At 36.3% G+C, this 17505-nt stretch overlaps 1 protein-coding gene across 1 annotated transcript in view; it reads right to left on the bottom strand.

Annotated features, from left to right (window-relative positions):
- Window positions 1-17505, bottom strand: part of THSD7B (thrombospondin type 1 domain containing 7B) — a 788242-nt gene that overhangs the window by 221438 nt on the left and 549299 nt on the right. Inside the window, exon 14 of the mRNA XM_077956542.1 lies at window positions 16619-16797. Within this exon, the coding sequence (XP_077812668.1) occupies window positions 16619-16797 (179 nt within the window). The remainder of the gene's footprint in view (window positions 1-16618; window positions 16798-17505) is intronic.

Raw genomic sequence — 17505 nt, 5'->3', positions numbered from 1 at the left:
GCAGGCTGTCTCCTTTTCCCCAGACCTACTCAATCACAGTGTGCACTGAAGCAACATCTGTCAGATGATTCATGTACATATTAAAGTCTGAGAAGTCCTGGCCTCCCACGCCATATAACAAATGCATTCCAGGTGTGACTGAGACATTGCTGTCACCACCCCGCAGAGCCCAGGGTCTCAGATCGTTCACTGTTGCCTTCAGCAGTTCTGAACATGTATCCCAGTTCGTCAAATATTACAGATTTCTATATGTGCCAAGAAGTTTAAGAAATAAAAGGTTGGAAACCACTTGTCTGAGCAAATCAAGCTCTTCCCAGGACTTCTTCCAATGAGTAGTTCACGAATGCAGCTTCAGTCAGTGCGGCATGAGGGAAAGGCTTCTGTGGGAGCTGGGGAGACACTGGGAGAATCTTGTTGTACCTAAGATTCCCAGAACAGCAACACTCTCTTATTCTTTGGTCACTGCTGCTTCAGGAGGCTACTCTGCAAACTGCTGGGCCGTCTTGCTAACAACCAGAGAATGAAGCCAACACTGAAGATGACAAAGCAGAGAGAAACGAAAAGAAGCTCTGTCTTTATGACATTGCTGAGCCACAGAGCCAACCTGCCCTGGAGCCTCCATAACCTCTGGACTTCTTGCTATATGAGGTAATGCATTTCCTTACTCTTCAAGCTCATTTGGCTTAAGGTTTCTTTTAGTTGCAAATCATCCTAATAAACAGGAGAAGGGGCAATTTTACTGACTGAGTGCAAACTGGTTTCGTGTATATTTGAAAAAGATATAGCAGCTTGGATGCCATAAGCATCTAGAGTAGCCGTGTCCAATCTTTTGGCTTCCCTGAACCACAATGGAAGAAGAATTGTCTTGGGCTATACATAAAACACAGTAACATTAATGATAGCTGATGAGCTAAGAAAAAAAAAAAATCACACACAAAAAAACATCTCATAATGTTTTAAGAAAGTTTACAAATTTGTGTTGGGCCACATTCAAAGCCGTCCTGGGCCACATGCAGGCCACGGGTTGGACAAGCTTTATCCAGAGCATTATTATTGATACTTCACACTTTACGACCTCCCATTCAAAACTCCTGGAATGCCAGTTCTCAATGGAAACTCACTGAGCAGTAGAGTAAAATAAATGTGTGATGAATAAATGAAAGAATGAATGAATAATAGCACAAGTACACTAAGTTAAAGCCTTCCAAAATATTTACAATTACCTTGAATTCCATTTTATTGTTACCACTTCTCTTTTTGAAAGCTACTGGGGCTTATTAACAAAATACTGTTTGCTACAAAATTCTCATCCATATAATAAACTCATATCATTTTACCCACCTGCATAACACTTGCAATGTTTTTAATTATATAGCTTGAGGATACACATGTAATATTTAACAAATAATGCAAAGGAAAATACATTTACCACTATATTGTGCCACTCCAAACCATGGGGCCATGAAATACCTTATGTTTTATTTTTCCACATAGAGGAATACACACAGCCATCAGGTAAGGTCTTTCCCCGCCTAAGGAACAGAAAGTTGTTGGAAGTTACAGATTCAGTTAAAACATCTTCCAAAAGAGATTACTTGCTCATGGTAAAGGCCACTTGACATTAGTGGTTCAGAGAGTCATTGTCAGAAGGGAATATTAGAGGATGAAGTCGGAGTGCCACTGGCTTGTTTGTGTCTAAGAACAATGAACATGTAGTGCACACCCATGTTACTGATGTGTCTTATTGCACTTGCATTCCTTTGGGTGGAAGATGTATTCAAAGTAGGAGAGAATAACAATGGGCCAAGTGTCAGGACCTCTGTTCTAGTCAGTAATTAGGTGTCACATCACCTCTCTGAGCCCCAGTTACCTCATTCGCGGAAGGAAGGGGTTGCCTCAGACAGCAATTCTCAGTCCTATCTGCCCATCAGAATCACCTGGAGATTTATAAACATATGGACAGTTGGATCACATCACTAGAGATTCTGATTTAATTGGTCTAGGAAGAGGAGTAGGGGTCATAAATCTTCTCATGTAAATCTAACGTGCAGTCATGTTTGGCAACTAGTAGATTAGATATTTTTAGGTTTCTACCCAACTTGAACTATCTATTACTCTAGTATCCAATTGTCCTGGAATGTCTTAGTTATGTTCAGCCAGGTTCTCTTTGTTGTTGTTGTTGTTGTTTTTTCATGCATGGGGAATGCCATCGAAGGGGCTCACATCCCAGTCCCACCCTACTCTGCCTCCTACTTACTCCTAGTTTCAGACAAATTTCAGACAAACAAAACCATACTTGCTAGCAGTGGTAGAAAGGAGGATTAATGTACAGCAGAGCACATAAAGAAGAAAAAAAGGATCCTTGTAGGGTTGTTCTGAAGCCTTTGCATGTCCTTATTTCTCTCTCCTAAATTGGGACATGCTTTGGGCTCTACACCCAGATTTGCTCTTTGCAATAACCTTGATTCAACATCCACAAAGGATAAGGAATCAGTCTCAGGAGAGACCACATAAGATTGCAGAGCGAGATGATTATACACTTATTTTACTCCAAACACAAGCGACTAAAGATACACATCTAATCGACCACTGGGCTATCATAAAATATATTTTTATTGGAAATAAAATGTACTTCTGGTTTCGACATGGATAGCACAGACCACACACTATCCTCAGTAAAAGTAAATAAATAAATAAATAAATAAATAAATAAAATAATTTTTTAAAAAGCCAATTAAGCCAATTGAGCAGCTTTTCAATATGGAGATAATAATAGTAGCAACTTTTCACTGTGCTCTGGCCAAATTCCAACTGCTGGCATCTGTATTTCTATGCCTAAGGGTTTCTTTCAGAACAGAAGACTGCTTATGCTTAGTACAAGGTGCACAGACTTAACATTCCCTCCATTAGGGACTCTCAGAAATTTCCTTATGAATATCCCAGCTCCCTGGCCTTTCAGGTGAGATAAATCTGAGGCATGTGTTCTGCCTCCCAGAGTTACCCACAAGCTTAAACTTCAGTGGCCACTACGGTACCTGGCTTAACAATGTATCTCTCTTGGCTGCTTTTTTTTGTAACACTTCTTACTCACTTTCCTAATGGCATTGTCTGCACTTAAAAATAAAATTCTTGCTCTTGAATCCTGCACTGTTTCTGGGAGAACCCAACCTAAGATAACACTGTTAGCAGTTTTTAAGGCATTCGTGGGAACTAAGTAGTATATGTTTTGGGGGTGTTGGGGAGGGACAAACATTAAAACCAAAAAGTAAATGAGGAAATCATATTGTAGTGTAATATGAGAGACCCAAACAGATGCCCCTCTATCAATTATGATGGACCCAAAGGTTAAAAAACAGTTATCTACAAGTTAGGGATTCAGGGTCTGGCTAGCATGACAAATATCTATACGCCTATGGGCTAAACCTCCTAACCATTGGAGCCATCAGCTCTGATTTACAACCCAGACCTACAACTCTGAGTAGACATGGGACCAGCCTTACAAATATCCTTTTCTGATAAGCTATTGCAGACTTTAATCCAGTTTTAGTCAGCTTATAGAGGTTGTACACAAGCTGTCTTTGTGTCTCACAGATCACTTTTTGACATAAAGTGCAAAATTCCACCTCATTGTAATGCTAAAGCCCTCCCAAAGTGAAGATGAGATATTAATTACATATATGTCTATCCATTGGTCATGCACTCACCTTGCCTCATAAATATGTATAGGTTTTCCCCCAAACCCGCCAAATATGGATGATACTGACTCTGTGAGGCAAAAAACCCAATACATCCTTCTCCTCTTCAAAGAGTGAACATCTTTTGTACAGACTGGAGACTTTTCCTTCCAGGCTTGATAACCAATATTGCCAACAAAGCTCTTGTAGCTATTATTTAGCCATCCTGTTGGCCTTTGGGATGACAGTAGAAGAAGAAAAACCACAGAAGGGTAAATGGGGGGAGTGATGGGGGGTAGGGGCAGCATGTTATATTAAATAGGTTGTCAGGTAGGAAAGAGTAAAAAGTTGAGTTTGTTTCAGACTCCCAGAAAAAGAGAAGAAAAAAAAAAGCAGTTGAGTTTGAACAAGATTTTAAAATATGGTATAAAAATACATGCATGGAAGTGTGAAATGTCCCTTTAAATGAGCAAAATATAAAATTTCGGACCAATTATAAGTTTAATACAGTTGTGTCTCCTTGCTCTGAATACAGAGAAAAGCAACCACAACTTCTGTCTTGGTGTTGTAGTTGCCCCCTGTCTTACGCTACATGATCCTTGCTGTCTCTAGATTTGCGAACTGTCTTTATTTACATGACAATTGAACATGATTTTAAATCCAATGTAGAAGGAATTTGATGAGTAGTTCCCAGAAAACGGTAATAGAGCAAGCTCAAATACTGTACTGTGCCCCCTTCCCCATGGGGGATACATTCCAAGACTCTCCCAGTGGATGCCTGAAACTGCAGATAGTGCCAAACCCTGTATTACTATGTATGGACTTGTTTTCCTTCTTCACAATTTCACAGATAGAAAATGTGCTCTTACCATAGATCTCAGCAACTTCAGCATACAATTTTTTTTCTTTCCTTATTAAGTTGAGAATTTGTACCTATTCACTGAAAGGAAGCACTTCATGGCTTCTCTTTGGCATATGTGAATTTTGAGTTTCACTACCCTTGTGCTTTTGAGCCATTTTTAAGGAAAATAATGGTTACTTGAACACAGGCACTGCAATACCACAACAGCCAATCTTGTCAACCTAAAAGGAAGAAGTTGAGGCTAAATTAATATTGAGAGTTTATTTGGGCCAATGTTGAGGGTTGCAGCCTGGAACACACTTCCAGGTTACCTTGCAGAGTGCTTTGGAGAACAAAGGAGAGCCTGAAGTTTTGTTTGTTTGTTTGTTTTGTTTTGTTTTAAAAGGACGAATCAGGAGAGGGAGCAATTACAAAAGTTGGTTGTCAGGCATTCGTATTGGCTTATAGAAATAGCATTGGTTAGTGATTGGCTATGCGTTGGTGAGCTACAGCATGCACAGCATTTCATGGCTACTTGGCCTCAGTTAGTCTAGAGCCCACATAGCAAGTGGCTTCAAAAGATAATTACTTAGCTCAAGAGGGAGTGAGTGAATGCTGTTACATTTTAAATGCCCCTGTGAGCTTTTATAACTTAAAGAAGGTCACATTTCTCAGATATAGAGTTGTTCATTTTTCTTTCTCAATCTGCTAACCAAGAGGGCTACTAAGTGACGAACTGGTAAATAGCGTATACAGCGTGGAGACACTGGACAAAGGAATGTTTCATGTCCCAAGCAGGATACAGATATGTGGCATGAGATTTCATCACTCTATTCAGGATGCTGCACAATTTAAAACTTATGGATTGTTTATGTCTGGAATTTTTATTTTAATATTGACTGCAGGTAACTGAATCCATGGAAAGCAAAACTGCAGACAAAGGCAGATTACTACATACAATTTCATTAAAGAATCTCTGGTGACTTGCAAAGTAAGTTGAAAGACAAGTTTTATTAAGAGACACCATATTTGATATCAATCAGCTGATTTAGATGATCAACCTGAGGACATGAAACTTTCACACTCTTTATGAGACAGCCTGGATGAGGACTGATGAGGAGATAGAAAGACAAAAGTGGCCCCTTCCATCTGAATCCTCAGCAGTTTACCTGAGCATGGTTATTTAAGCATGTCTCTGGCTCAGAAAAGTGTTATTGGGGAGGGTCATAAAACATTTTTAAAACTATACCATGTCGTTTGTATGTTATCTCAAAGGCAACAAGAAGTTTTGAAAATTTTTAAGGCATATTAGACTAATGATATAGAAAATTCATTAAGGTTTCTGTATGAAGAATAGGTTGAAGCGGAGGGAAGGAGATAAGAGACAGAGGAAACATAATGGTTATGATGGTTATTTTGGAGTGCAGTGAGCAGAGTCCAGAGGGAAGGTAGTGCTCATGTACTTTTGCCATTTGGGGCAAGATATATGACTCAGGAGTAGGCAGCAGTTACTGATATGCTGTGATGAGAAGTGTTGAAATAAACATTTATTGTACCCATATGGCTTTTACACCTCTTTTCATGGTTTCAGGTCATACGTTAAGTCATTATCTAAAATTATCTACTATCTGTATTTAGGAAGACCTGTGATAGTTTACCAGTTAAGATGAAATGCCAATTGCTTACTGAAATGGAATATACACATATCCTATGATCTAGCAATTCTACTCTTAGGCGTGTACTGAACAGAAATGCATACACATGTGTCTACTATTAAAAGACTTATAAAAGAATGGTCAGAGTGTTATTTGTAATAGCCCCAGACTGGAAATAATCCAAATGCCCATCAACAGTAAAATGACAAAATGTGGTATATACAATAAAATAATGAAGTATATACAATGAAATAAGGCACTAAAAATCAACAAAATATTGCTACATGTAACAACATGAATAATAATATTAAGTAGAAAAAGGTAGACACGAAAGAGTACATAATGCAAAATTCCACTTACGTAAAGTTGTTTTCCTCAGTGATAAAACTAATCTATTATGTTTAAAATCTGCATAGTAGTTATATTTGGTGAGAGGAAGGTGGCATCGAAGGATTTAGGAAACAGAGGGGTCATCTGATATATTGATGATACGTTATTTCTTGATCTGGGTAGTAAGTGAGTGAGAATGTTTACTTTGTGAAAATGCATAGAGTCGTGTACCTAATGATTTGTGTGCCTTTCTGTATGCACTCCTTATAAGTATACAAAAAGGGCTAAAGAATTACACATTCATGGGAAGTGATTTAAAAGTTATATTACTTTTTGTCATTAGGGAAAAAATGCTATGCCAAATAAGGTGTTTAGGAATAAAATAAAACAGACTGCTTCCATACAGGATGCAGTGACAACAGCTTTTCCTATGCATCTAAGCTGAATCATTACAATGAAAACATTTGAGTCCAAATGCTCCAGGAGACAATTGAAAAAAGAGGAGCAATCTGCATAACTTATTTCTAAAAGGCAATATAATATAAATAAAAGTAAACTGATGTGGAAATAGATATTATATGTTAGAGACCAAGAAAAAGTTTTCATACTTAATATTTATCAAGTACTTACTGTGGATCAAGCAATGAGATATGAAGTTTATATTCATTTTAGCTTATTTAATAATCATAATAAGCTTAGGAGACAGTTGTCACAGTTATACCCATTGACCAGATTATGAAATGGAGACTCAGAAAAGTTCAATTTGAAAAGAGAACTGATTGAGTCTTAACCACTTAATATACCAGTGGGTGACACTGGACATGCTATTACATCCTCTAAACCTTAGTCTCCTCTTCCGTAAATGGAAGGGTCCTCACAGATTTGCTTTGAGTATGGTATTATGCAAATAAGAAGTGATTTCTTCCATTGTTTGAATTAGAAAGGATAGGCTAAGTCAACTGCAGAGAAAAGTTTTTCCATGGCTGATTTCAGAAGAAATGATGACTTCACTGGGCAAGAATCTTAACCCTGATAGTATTCAAAAACCTGCCTGATCAGAAGAACCAGCAAAAATAAACCATTTTTGTTTTAACAAATACACCTTCCTTGATCTGCTCTGAGTGTACTGAACTACAGATTCCAGAGCAGGTGCCTGGGAAGCTGTTTTTTATAACAATCTCCTCCCAATCCCAGTGATTTTTCCATTCTTATGACCAATAATGGTTACGATCAATAAACTCTGGATTTCAAAAGACTTAGATAGGCTCCTCAGAGAGATTAATTTTATCTTGAATTTTTTTTTTTTTTAAAGACAGAGTCTCACTCTGTCACCCAGGCTGGAGTGCAGTGGAACAATCTCGGCTCACTGCAACCACAGTTGAATCTCGGTTCAACTGTGGAGGTTGAACCCTAGGTTCAAGTGATTCTCCTGCCTCACCCTCCCAAGTAGCTGGGATTACAGGCACCCATCACCACCCCTGGCTAATTTTTGTATTTTTAGTGGAGATGGGGTTTTGCCATGTTGGCCAGGCTGGTCTTGAACTCCTGATCTCAAGTGATCTGCCTGTCTCGGCCTCTCAAAGTGCTGAGATTACAGGCTTGAGCCACTATATCCAGTCTTTTTATCTTGAATCTTAAGTCATGTAGATAAAAATAAAATCATGTTTTAAGAAATGTTTTTCTGCAGGAACCTGTGACAATGTATAGGTCACTTGCTTTCTGTTACTTTATCTTAATATTGGAATAAAGTTTGAAAAAATCTAAAGAATGGGAGACTTAGCATGCAATTTAGAATCTTACTCTCAAATGGTATTAGGAAATTTCTTTTTTAATTTTTTTTAAAAGATACTGTACTCCCATCTGTTTGGATTTCATTTTCAAACTATTATAAGGGGTCCTTAAAAAGTTCATGGAAAATGTGTATGGTGAAAAAATTACACAGAGATTTCAAAATTTTTTGCACCAAAATAAACTCATATTAACTTCTTACATCATGTCTGGACAGGATCTAGTTTGATGCATTAAGAAAGATAAGATATCAGTTTGAAAAGAATCCCATCAGAGCAACATGAATTCTTCTAAAACTAGAGCAAGAACAAAAATCAAATTTATGGGGAATCTTGGGTACAAGAATGGTGTAATCATTGATCTTTATGAAAAGTTTATGGAGACAGTGCCCCAAATAAAGTATCAGTTTACAAAAAGATAACTCATTTTAAGAAGGGATTAGACAATGTTGAAGATGAAGCCCAAATGGGCAGACCATCCACATCAATTTTTGAGGAAAAATTTTATCTTGGTAGTGCCTGACTTGAAGGTAACTGATGACTAACAGTATAAACAATAGCCAACACTATAGATGTCTCAACTGCTGCAGCTTACACAATTCTGACTAAAACAAAATTAAACTTGAGCAAACTTTCCACTTGATGTGTGCCAAAACTGTTGCATCCAGATTAGCTGCAGACAAAAGCAGAGCTATAAATGGAAGTTTTTAAAAGTGGGATCCAGATTCTGATGCATTTTTTCAAAGAGTTGTAACAGGAAATGAAACATGGCTTTATCAGTACTATCCTAAAGACAAAGCACTATCAAAGCAATGGCTACCAAGAGGAGGAAGTGGTACAGTCAAAGGAAAAGCAGACCAGTCAAAAGCAGAGGCCATAACAACAGTTTTTTGGAATGCTCAAGGCATTTTGCTTGTTGACTTTCTGGAGGTTCAGAGAATGATCACATCCACTTATTGTGAAAGTGTTTTGAGAAAAAAATAATACAAACTTTAGCAGAAAGACCCCTGGGAAACCTTCACTAGAGCTTCCCTCTTTATCACCACAATGCTCCTGCTTATTCCTTTCTTCAAACAAGAGCAATTTTGTGAGAGTTTTCATAGGAATCATTAGGCATCCACTTACAGTCCTGATTTGGTTCTTCTAACTTGTTTTATGTTTTCTAATCTTAAAAAGAACTTAAAATGTACCCATTTTTCTTTAGTTAATAATGTAAAAAATGATTGACTGCACTGACATGGTTAAATTTCCAGAACCCTCAGTTATTTAGGGATGAACTAAATGGCTAGTATCATCACTTACAGAAGGGTCTTGACCTGGATGGAGCTTATGTTGGAAAATGTTTATCTTTTTTATTTTTATCTCTTAATTCTATTTTTCCACAAACTTTCTAAAGTCCTCTAGTACATTTAGTATAAAAACTTTACACACATAGTTAAAATCAGATCCTTATTATTTCAGTGCCTGAAAGGAGGGGAGAGCTTTTCATTCTCTATTTAAAGCTTAAATGACAGACTGATTCAGAGAAAATTTGAAAAGCAGGTTGTAACGTTTTTCTAGAAAACTACTTGGGAATTTCTACTTGAAGCACTTGGTTAAGAAGACAGTTTTGCAAAATTACAAACAGGATGACTTGATTTTCCTGTTGAAGCTAATGTTATCTAATATTTCAGGACTTTAGGAGTTAAGGGACTAGGGATAATATGAGATATGGTAGGACAGTGAAAGACTTCCAATGGCAAAATTAGACAAAATTTGCCAACTTCACAATTTTATAGCTGTCTCCAGCCAATCCTGACAACCCTGCCCAAGGGCAGCCTTAGGGACATTTGACAAACCAGTCTAGAAGAGAACATTCTAGAGGTATATAGCAAATACCTCGAAAAACAGCTAAAAGGGAGTTTGGATGCATGCAGAGTAGCAATACCCAGTATGAAAAAATGTAGTAAAATGTAAGACTAAGTGGACAACGGATATAGGAAAATTGCTTCTCACGATTGATTCTGACAGTTCACAAGAATAACAATCAAAGATTCAAAAGATTTAACAAGCCTGAGGGGGTAGTACTTTGCAATGATCTACAATAGAGTGTGTGTGGATACAAATGTTGGCGGAGAGGAATCTCTTGAGGAGAAGAAAACAATTTTTATTGGAAATGGCGAAAGGGCAAGAACAAAAAAGAAAAATTGCCTCTCCTCTGAGCTCCATTCAGCTCAATTAGCGCAATGCCACAACTTGAGAGCGTAGAGTCAGGGCTAGCTGACCGGCATAAAGGATACAAATGGAAGAACACCAGCTTATATAAGGCATTTTATGCCACCTCCAAGATAGGGTACATGCCTGGGCTTTGGGATTATTACTATGTCAGAGAGAGGTAAAATGTTTTAGAGGTTTCGTCTTCTAAATTAAATCCTCCCAAACAGCCCTGAGTAATAAATCACTGCAGCCCTTAATTATATGGCACGTGATGGTTCATATTTAAAACAAGTTCTTATCCAAGGTAAAACCACCAACCTCCCCTCTGCATGTAAGAATGGCACACCTGAATGTGCTCAATCGTGGATCGGTTTGGGCTGCCTTCCATATGGATACCCAGGAAGATGACTTCTTGCTCCAGTAAAGTCTGGGGCTCCTGCCAAAGTTCTAAGTCCAAAGTGAGCAGCAGTCTGCCAGGAATGATCAGGCCTAGGTCAGGATCAGAGAGTTGGGCTGGTCGAAAAGATGCAAGAGGCCAACACCGATTAAACCAAATTAAATCTGAAGCATAGTCATATATTTCTGGGTAAACAAACATTGTAATAGAATGACAGTTATCTTATTTTCACATCCCAACATGCTGCTAATATAGTTAATGAAGCAGGATCAGAATGAGCATAAGCTACTTCTCCATAGAAACTGTTATCACTCCAAAGTCATCTTCATTCTAAAATATATTTGTGTTTCTTTGGAAAGAAGAAATTCTTAAAAATATCATTACCCTGCTATGAAAAATAAAATTTATTACATTATTCATTTCCAAATTTAGAGCACCTCTCTTTGGGGAGAAGACACGCCTTTAAAATAGCAATTGTTTCTAGAGAACACACATATTTAATTTATATTCTCTCATTCAGTTGCAAACATAATAAAAATATTTTCAAAATGCATTTAAATAGCATGTACTTATAAAAAGTACAGGTAATCTTGATACAAAATTTTTATTCAAACAAACTGAACACAGTGCTTTGCAATTAATAAACAAAATATAAAGATTTCTGGAACTCCCTTGGTTTCAACCGAGTGAAGAACTCACAAAGGGAAATGTAAATGTAATGTCCTCATATTTATTTTTCTATTAGGCAACATTAAAAAAATATGTAGCAAAAAATGTACAGTGCAAGTGCACTTAAATCTACTCAACACATTAGAGACTGTGAAAAATTAAAATATATTAGGTATTTTAATATGCAAAGCTGAGTCAAGGACATTAGCCAACTGACCTGATAATACAATAAACTATTTAGAAGACCTTTTATGCCTTGATAAGAGCTTTGGACAAGCTGCATGCTCAAAGTATTTAGCATCACAAATACACTTAGCAGAAAGCTACTCGAATATTGCTGTCATTTAGGCACTTCTAGAGAAAGAGCTATCATGGTGATAGGTTTTGGTTTTAAAAGGAGGCATTTATGAAAGATGATAAATACTGATTTCACTAACAGATTCAGACTAATTTATGAGAAGCATGTGTACGTAATAGCAACCTTCCCATTTATATTGTTGTGTTAGATTGCAATGGGGAATGAAACACCCAAAATGCTCCAGGAAAATTTTGAAAGACTCTTTGGGCAATAATAATTTGGAGATTCTGATCTCTTTCCTCTAGAAGATCTCGCATTTATGAGAATTCTAATGACAAATCACAGCATAAGAGACCAGAGTTCTAATATATTTTTTAATTTCTGTGGAACTAGGCACCACTCATCCAGACAGAAAGCTACCTTTTAAATAAGGTTTCCAGTGAATACAATTTGACAACCCACAAGATAATGTACAGGGGCTGGAATGAGTTACAAAAGTAGAAAGACAGCCCTTGCCCTCAAAAAGACCTCATATTCTAAAGAGAAACAGTGGAGGAGAATGAATAAGTATATGCAGGTATACTGACATTTACATAAACACACACACACATCAAAATTCAAGATTTTTATGAACAGTATGTTAGGCTCAATCTGACACATAATGTATCCTCCTCATGCCCAAATAGTAAAGATGTGTTCCTCTCTTAATGTTATAATTTGGTTACCTTTTTTTCAAAGCTCTTACTTATGGGTAAAAATGCAATAGGGTATTAATCTGGTTCCAAAAATAGGAAAGTAAATCGAAAACTAAAACAAATTGGACAGGAGACGAATAACCTAAAGCTAGCAGTAAAATTGAACTTTATAAAAAAGTCTCAGTGGGTATAACTCTAAATATACCATATGCCTAGCCTAGAGAAACAAATAGTGGCCTCCTCTGAAGAATTGCCATAAATAATAGAAGCTGGGGAATATTTTTTAAAAATGAAAATTGCTGACAACCCAATTTATTGTCATATGAATTACGAAAATATGAATAACGTCAAACAAAGCTCTATATAAAGTATAACATACACATGGGATTCTACTATACATAAGAACAAATATATAATGAAGTCACCACAGAGATCTTTCCAAAAACATACTTATACACACACACAGACACATACACACAGATAGATAGATAGATAGATAGATAGATAGATAGATAGATAGATAGATAGAATGGCTCTGAAGATAATTTCTTTTAAATTTAGGATTTTTCACTACATTATTTCAAAAACTTATGAGTGAGAGAGAGGACTTATTACTTATTGTCCTGATCAATTAACCCATGATAAGATATAAAGTATGTGTGGAGAAAAGTGATTCCTTATACACATTTGGTGCAAATGTAAACTAGTAAAGCCATTATGGAAAATTATATGGCAATTCCTCAAAAAATTAAAAGTAGCATTATATGATCCAGCAATCCCAATTCTGGGTACTTACTCCAAAAATTTGAAATCAGTATGTTGAAGAGATGCCTGCACTCCCATACTCATTACAGCACTATTTACAACAGTCAATTATGGAATCAACCTAAGTGTACATCAACAGATGAGTGGATAAAGAAAATGTGATATAGATACACAATGGGATACTATTCAACCTTAAAAAGAAAGAAACCTTGCCCTTTGAGACTGCATGGATGCAACTGGAAAACCTTATAAGTGAAATAATCCAGACACAGAAAGAAAAATATTGCATGCTTTCACTTACATGTGGAATCCAAAACTATCAAGTTCATAGAAACACTGAGTAGAATGGTGGTAATCAAAGGCTGGAAGTCGAGGGAAGGGGAGATGATGCTTAAGGGGCACAAAATCTCAGGAGAAATACATTTTACTTTCAATTGAGATATATTGCATACCATGGTAAATGTAGTCAATAATAGTGTATTATACATTTCAAAATTGCTATGAAAATAAATTTTAAGTCAGCGTGGTGGCTCACACCTGTAACCCCAGCACTTTGGGAGGCTAATGCGGGCAGATCACGAGGTCAGGAGATTGAAACCATCCTGGCTAACACAGTGAAACCCCGTCTCTACTAAAAATACAAAAAATTAGCTGGGCATGGTGGCGGGCACCTGTAGTCCCAGCTACTCAGGAGGCTGAGGCAAGAGAATGGCGTGAACCTGGGAGGCAGAGCTTGCAGTGAGCAGAGATTGTGCCACCGCACTCCAGCCTGGGCGACAGAGCAAGACTCTGTCTCAAAAAAAAAAAAAAAAAAAAAAAAGAAAAGAAGTAAATTTCAAATGTTCTTAGCAGAGAAGAAAAAGTATTTGAGGTAACAGATATGTTAACTAGCCTGATTTAATTTTTCCACACTGTATTCATAAATTACACATCATTTTGTACCCCCCATATTGTCAATTTACAATAAACAAAATTTTTTTAAGATATAACATACGGATTGGGGTGAGGTTCTTAATTTAGCCACATACATACTTGATATCTGAAATCTCTTTATAACAAAATAAAAGTCAAACTAAATTCTATTTCTGATCATTAAAACTCTGGATTCTTTTTTGAGCATCAAGAAAAACCAAAAAGAAAATATCTTTGGAAGGCTGCAATTGCCTTCTGGAACTCAAAAGTTAGAAATACCCTCTACAGACAGACTTATCTTCACTTATTGAATTGATGTGATTATTCTTGAACTTTGATTTAATTTCTAGTTTGTACAACTTCCCAAGGGTATAAGTGCTACATGTTAATAAATTGTTTAGAACAAGTTTCTTTTAAGTCACAACAGGCACCCAAATACTGTTGTGTCATCCCTTCATAAAATGAGTTATTTTTATCTTATTCTTACTCTCAAATATTATAGATATGTCTATACATTTGCCTTCACATACTGAGAATAAAGTCTGAAAGTCAGAGTTCAAATAAAATTGTTTTATTCTCTTGATAATTTCCTAGTTCATAAAATTAGCATATTAAAATGAGTGTTTAACACTAGTGTTATCAAGGCTTAGCCTTCATTGATGGTTTTGAGGAAGATATAAAAAAATTATCATACATTATTTATAAGTGCTTAATTCTTTTCATTTTAAATGCCCAGAAAATTCCCCCAGGGATGGGCAAATAGTCTTTATACAGAGTATTTCCCTCAAAGTCTCCCTCCTGAACATAAACCTGCATTATTTCTTTCTTTGTAAGGCTTATCTCTTCAGACTATCTCTGCTTTAATTATTTCTCTCCTGTTTTCACTAATCATATTTTACTCTCCTGTCACCAAAATCTTGCGAGGTTTTTTTTTTCAACCTTTACATTGATTTTATAATCCTCTGCTTTGTTTTCCCTAAAAGGTTCATATCTTCTTTAAGAGAATAAACTCTGGTCATTATTTTATCATATAACCTTAAAAATCAAGACTAGCATAATAACTATGCTCTGTTTTAGAACTTAAACATATCTTGTTGAAATTTTTTTTAAAATTTCAGTGAGTTATATGTCTTTTATAAAAACTTAGGGAAAAATAGCTAAAGAGATTGGTCTTGAATTGACACATATTATTCAAGTCTGAGCAGTAATAAACATGCTATTAAAATTAATTAAGAAAAGACATATGAGATTTTCCTTACATTAAACAGCATGCATAGAGTGAATGGAATTGAGAGGGTAGAAATTCATGTTCTACAATTAGTAATAGAAGCATGTGTAGCTATTCTCTTAAGTTTCCCAATTACAGAGGATCCACCAACTCATATTAGACACACTTCACCTGTCTAAAAATTTTAAAAAACTTTTTTTTTTTTTTTTTTTTTTTTGAGACGGAGTCTCGCTCTGTCGCCCAGGCTGGAGTGCAGTGGCTGGATCTCAGCTCACTGGAAGCTCCGCTTCCCGGGTTTACGCCATTCTCCTGCCTCAGCCTCCCGAGTAGCTGGGACTACAGGCGCCCGCCACCTCGCCCGGTAAAAAAACTTTTAACCAAAATCATCTTGTACTCAACTTAGTCAATTGATTAATGTAATATCAGTCCTAATCTAATAATCAGTATGCAATCATGGGAGAAATTTGAGTCCTTTATTATAATTCTTAACAAAATCTTAGACTCTATTATATGTACAAAGCCAAGTGAAATACTCTAATCAACTTTGATTGCTTAGGATGGCAATTTCATTAGACATGTATATGGAAAGGGATCTATCAGGGTTTTATTTATGAAAATATCTATGATTTTTGAGAAAGCAGGTAGAGAACTAGTTCAAAAGAGATTTATAGACTTGTGGAAGATTTGGCAAGATTGAGAATGAAAAACATTAGGATAAAGTGTTAGGTGAAAGAAAAATAGAACACCATTTTTGGAGTTGATGGATAAGGCCACTAATCATATTGCCATGAATGATGTAAGTGATACTCTCCCAACATTATTACTTATGTTGAAATATATATGTGTATATATACACACACACACATACATATATACATCCAACTTTAAAAATATCAAAATTATAGCTTAAGATCATTTAAATATCAATTTGATTTGATTTTGTAAATATTATTACTGCTAAGGATATCAAGTTTGTCTCAGCATTATCTGGAGGGGGCCAAGCTTCGATTACTAATACTATTATTTTAATTTTGGCCCCCTTAATCCTTCTTCTGATATTGTGATAACTTTTCATGAGCTCCTTGTAATAAGAGAATGACTTCAATTTCAATGGGAAATAATGATGAGGATAACTTTTTTAGCTTTTTATTTGTTGCTTCATGTACTTTACCTGATTCTTGAGATCCAGTTTGGGACATGGTCGTCCTCCATTGTAAGGTTTTTCTTTTAGCCATTTGGATCGAATTCTCACTCCAATTCCACAAGATGAACTGCAAGACCCCCAACTAGACCAATCGCTTAACTTGCAATCAAATGGGCAGGGTATGACACATTTTTCTTGAATGTAACCTAACAGAAAAAGATTTAAGAGAAGAGAGGAAAGTCTGATTAAAATGTACTGATCAAATTCACTTTCTATTTACATGATCACAGTTTGGATTTTTCAACAATATTGCTGTAGTGGGTTCAATAATTTTGTACTCAAATAAACAGACCAAAGTTTTAAGAAATAAATAAATATGACATCTGCATTCAAATTTGTGCCATTCTGTTTACTTTGTAGGCAATTTTGGGATGAAAGGAACAGGAAAAAGTACACAGTTCTGGTTTCTGATAAGAAGGAATGAGGTAGCTCAGAGCTAAAGATGGTGATATCTCCCCTCACTGGGCTTTGTGTTTTCCATCCTATGATTCCTACAATTCACTGTCTGGAAGAGGGATCATAAAAGAGTCCATCTTTCTTAAGGGTCTATGATCTGCAAGGCTTTCACTGAAAAAGATGTTGATTCTGTAATGTGACTTGGGGATGGGAAGAGGACAGACAGTGGACCACAGATTAGGAAGAGTGGGATATTATTGAAAGAAGACAGTAGAAGAATAGCAAAAAGTTGTATAATGGGATATTGCACTGAAATCAAGAGATGTGGGTTGAAGTACAGCTTTAGAAGTTCTAGCGTTACTTGGCCTTGCTTGTGTCTTCAGCCCACTTCTTGCTACAGTCTTTCTCTGGATAATCTCACTGTTTTAACTATCACCTCTAATAATCACTATCAAATA

The sequence above is a fragment of the Macaca mulatta genome, chromosome 12, assembly GCF_049350105.2.
Source record: "Macaca mulatta isolate MMU2019108-1 chromosome 12, T2T-MMU8v2.0, whole genome shotgun sequence".
NCBI lineage: Eukaryota > Metazoa > Chordata > Mammalia > Primates > Cercopithecidae > Macaca > Macaca mulatta.
The sequence above is the reverse complement of the archived record's forward strand: the minus strand, read 5'-3'. Positions and strand labels throughout refer to the sequence as shown.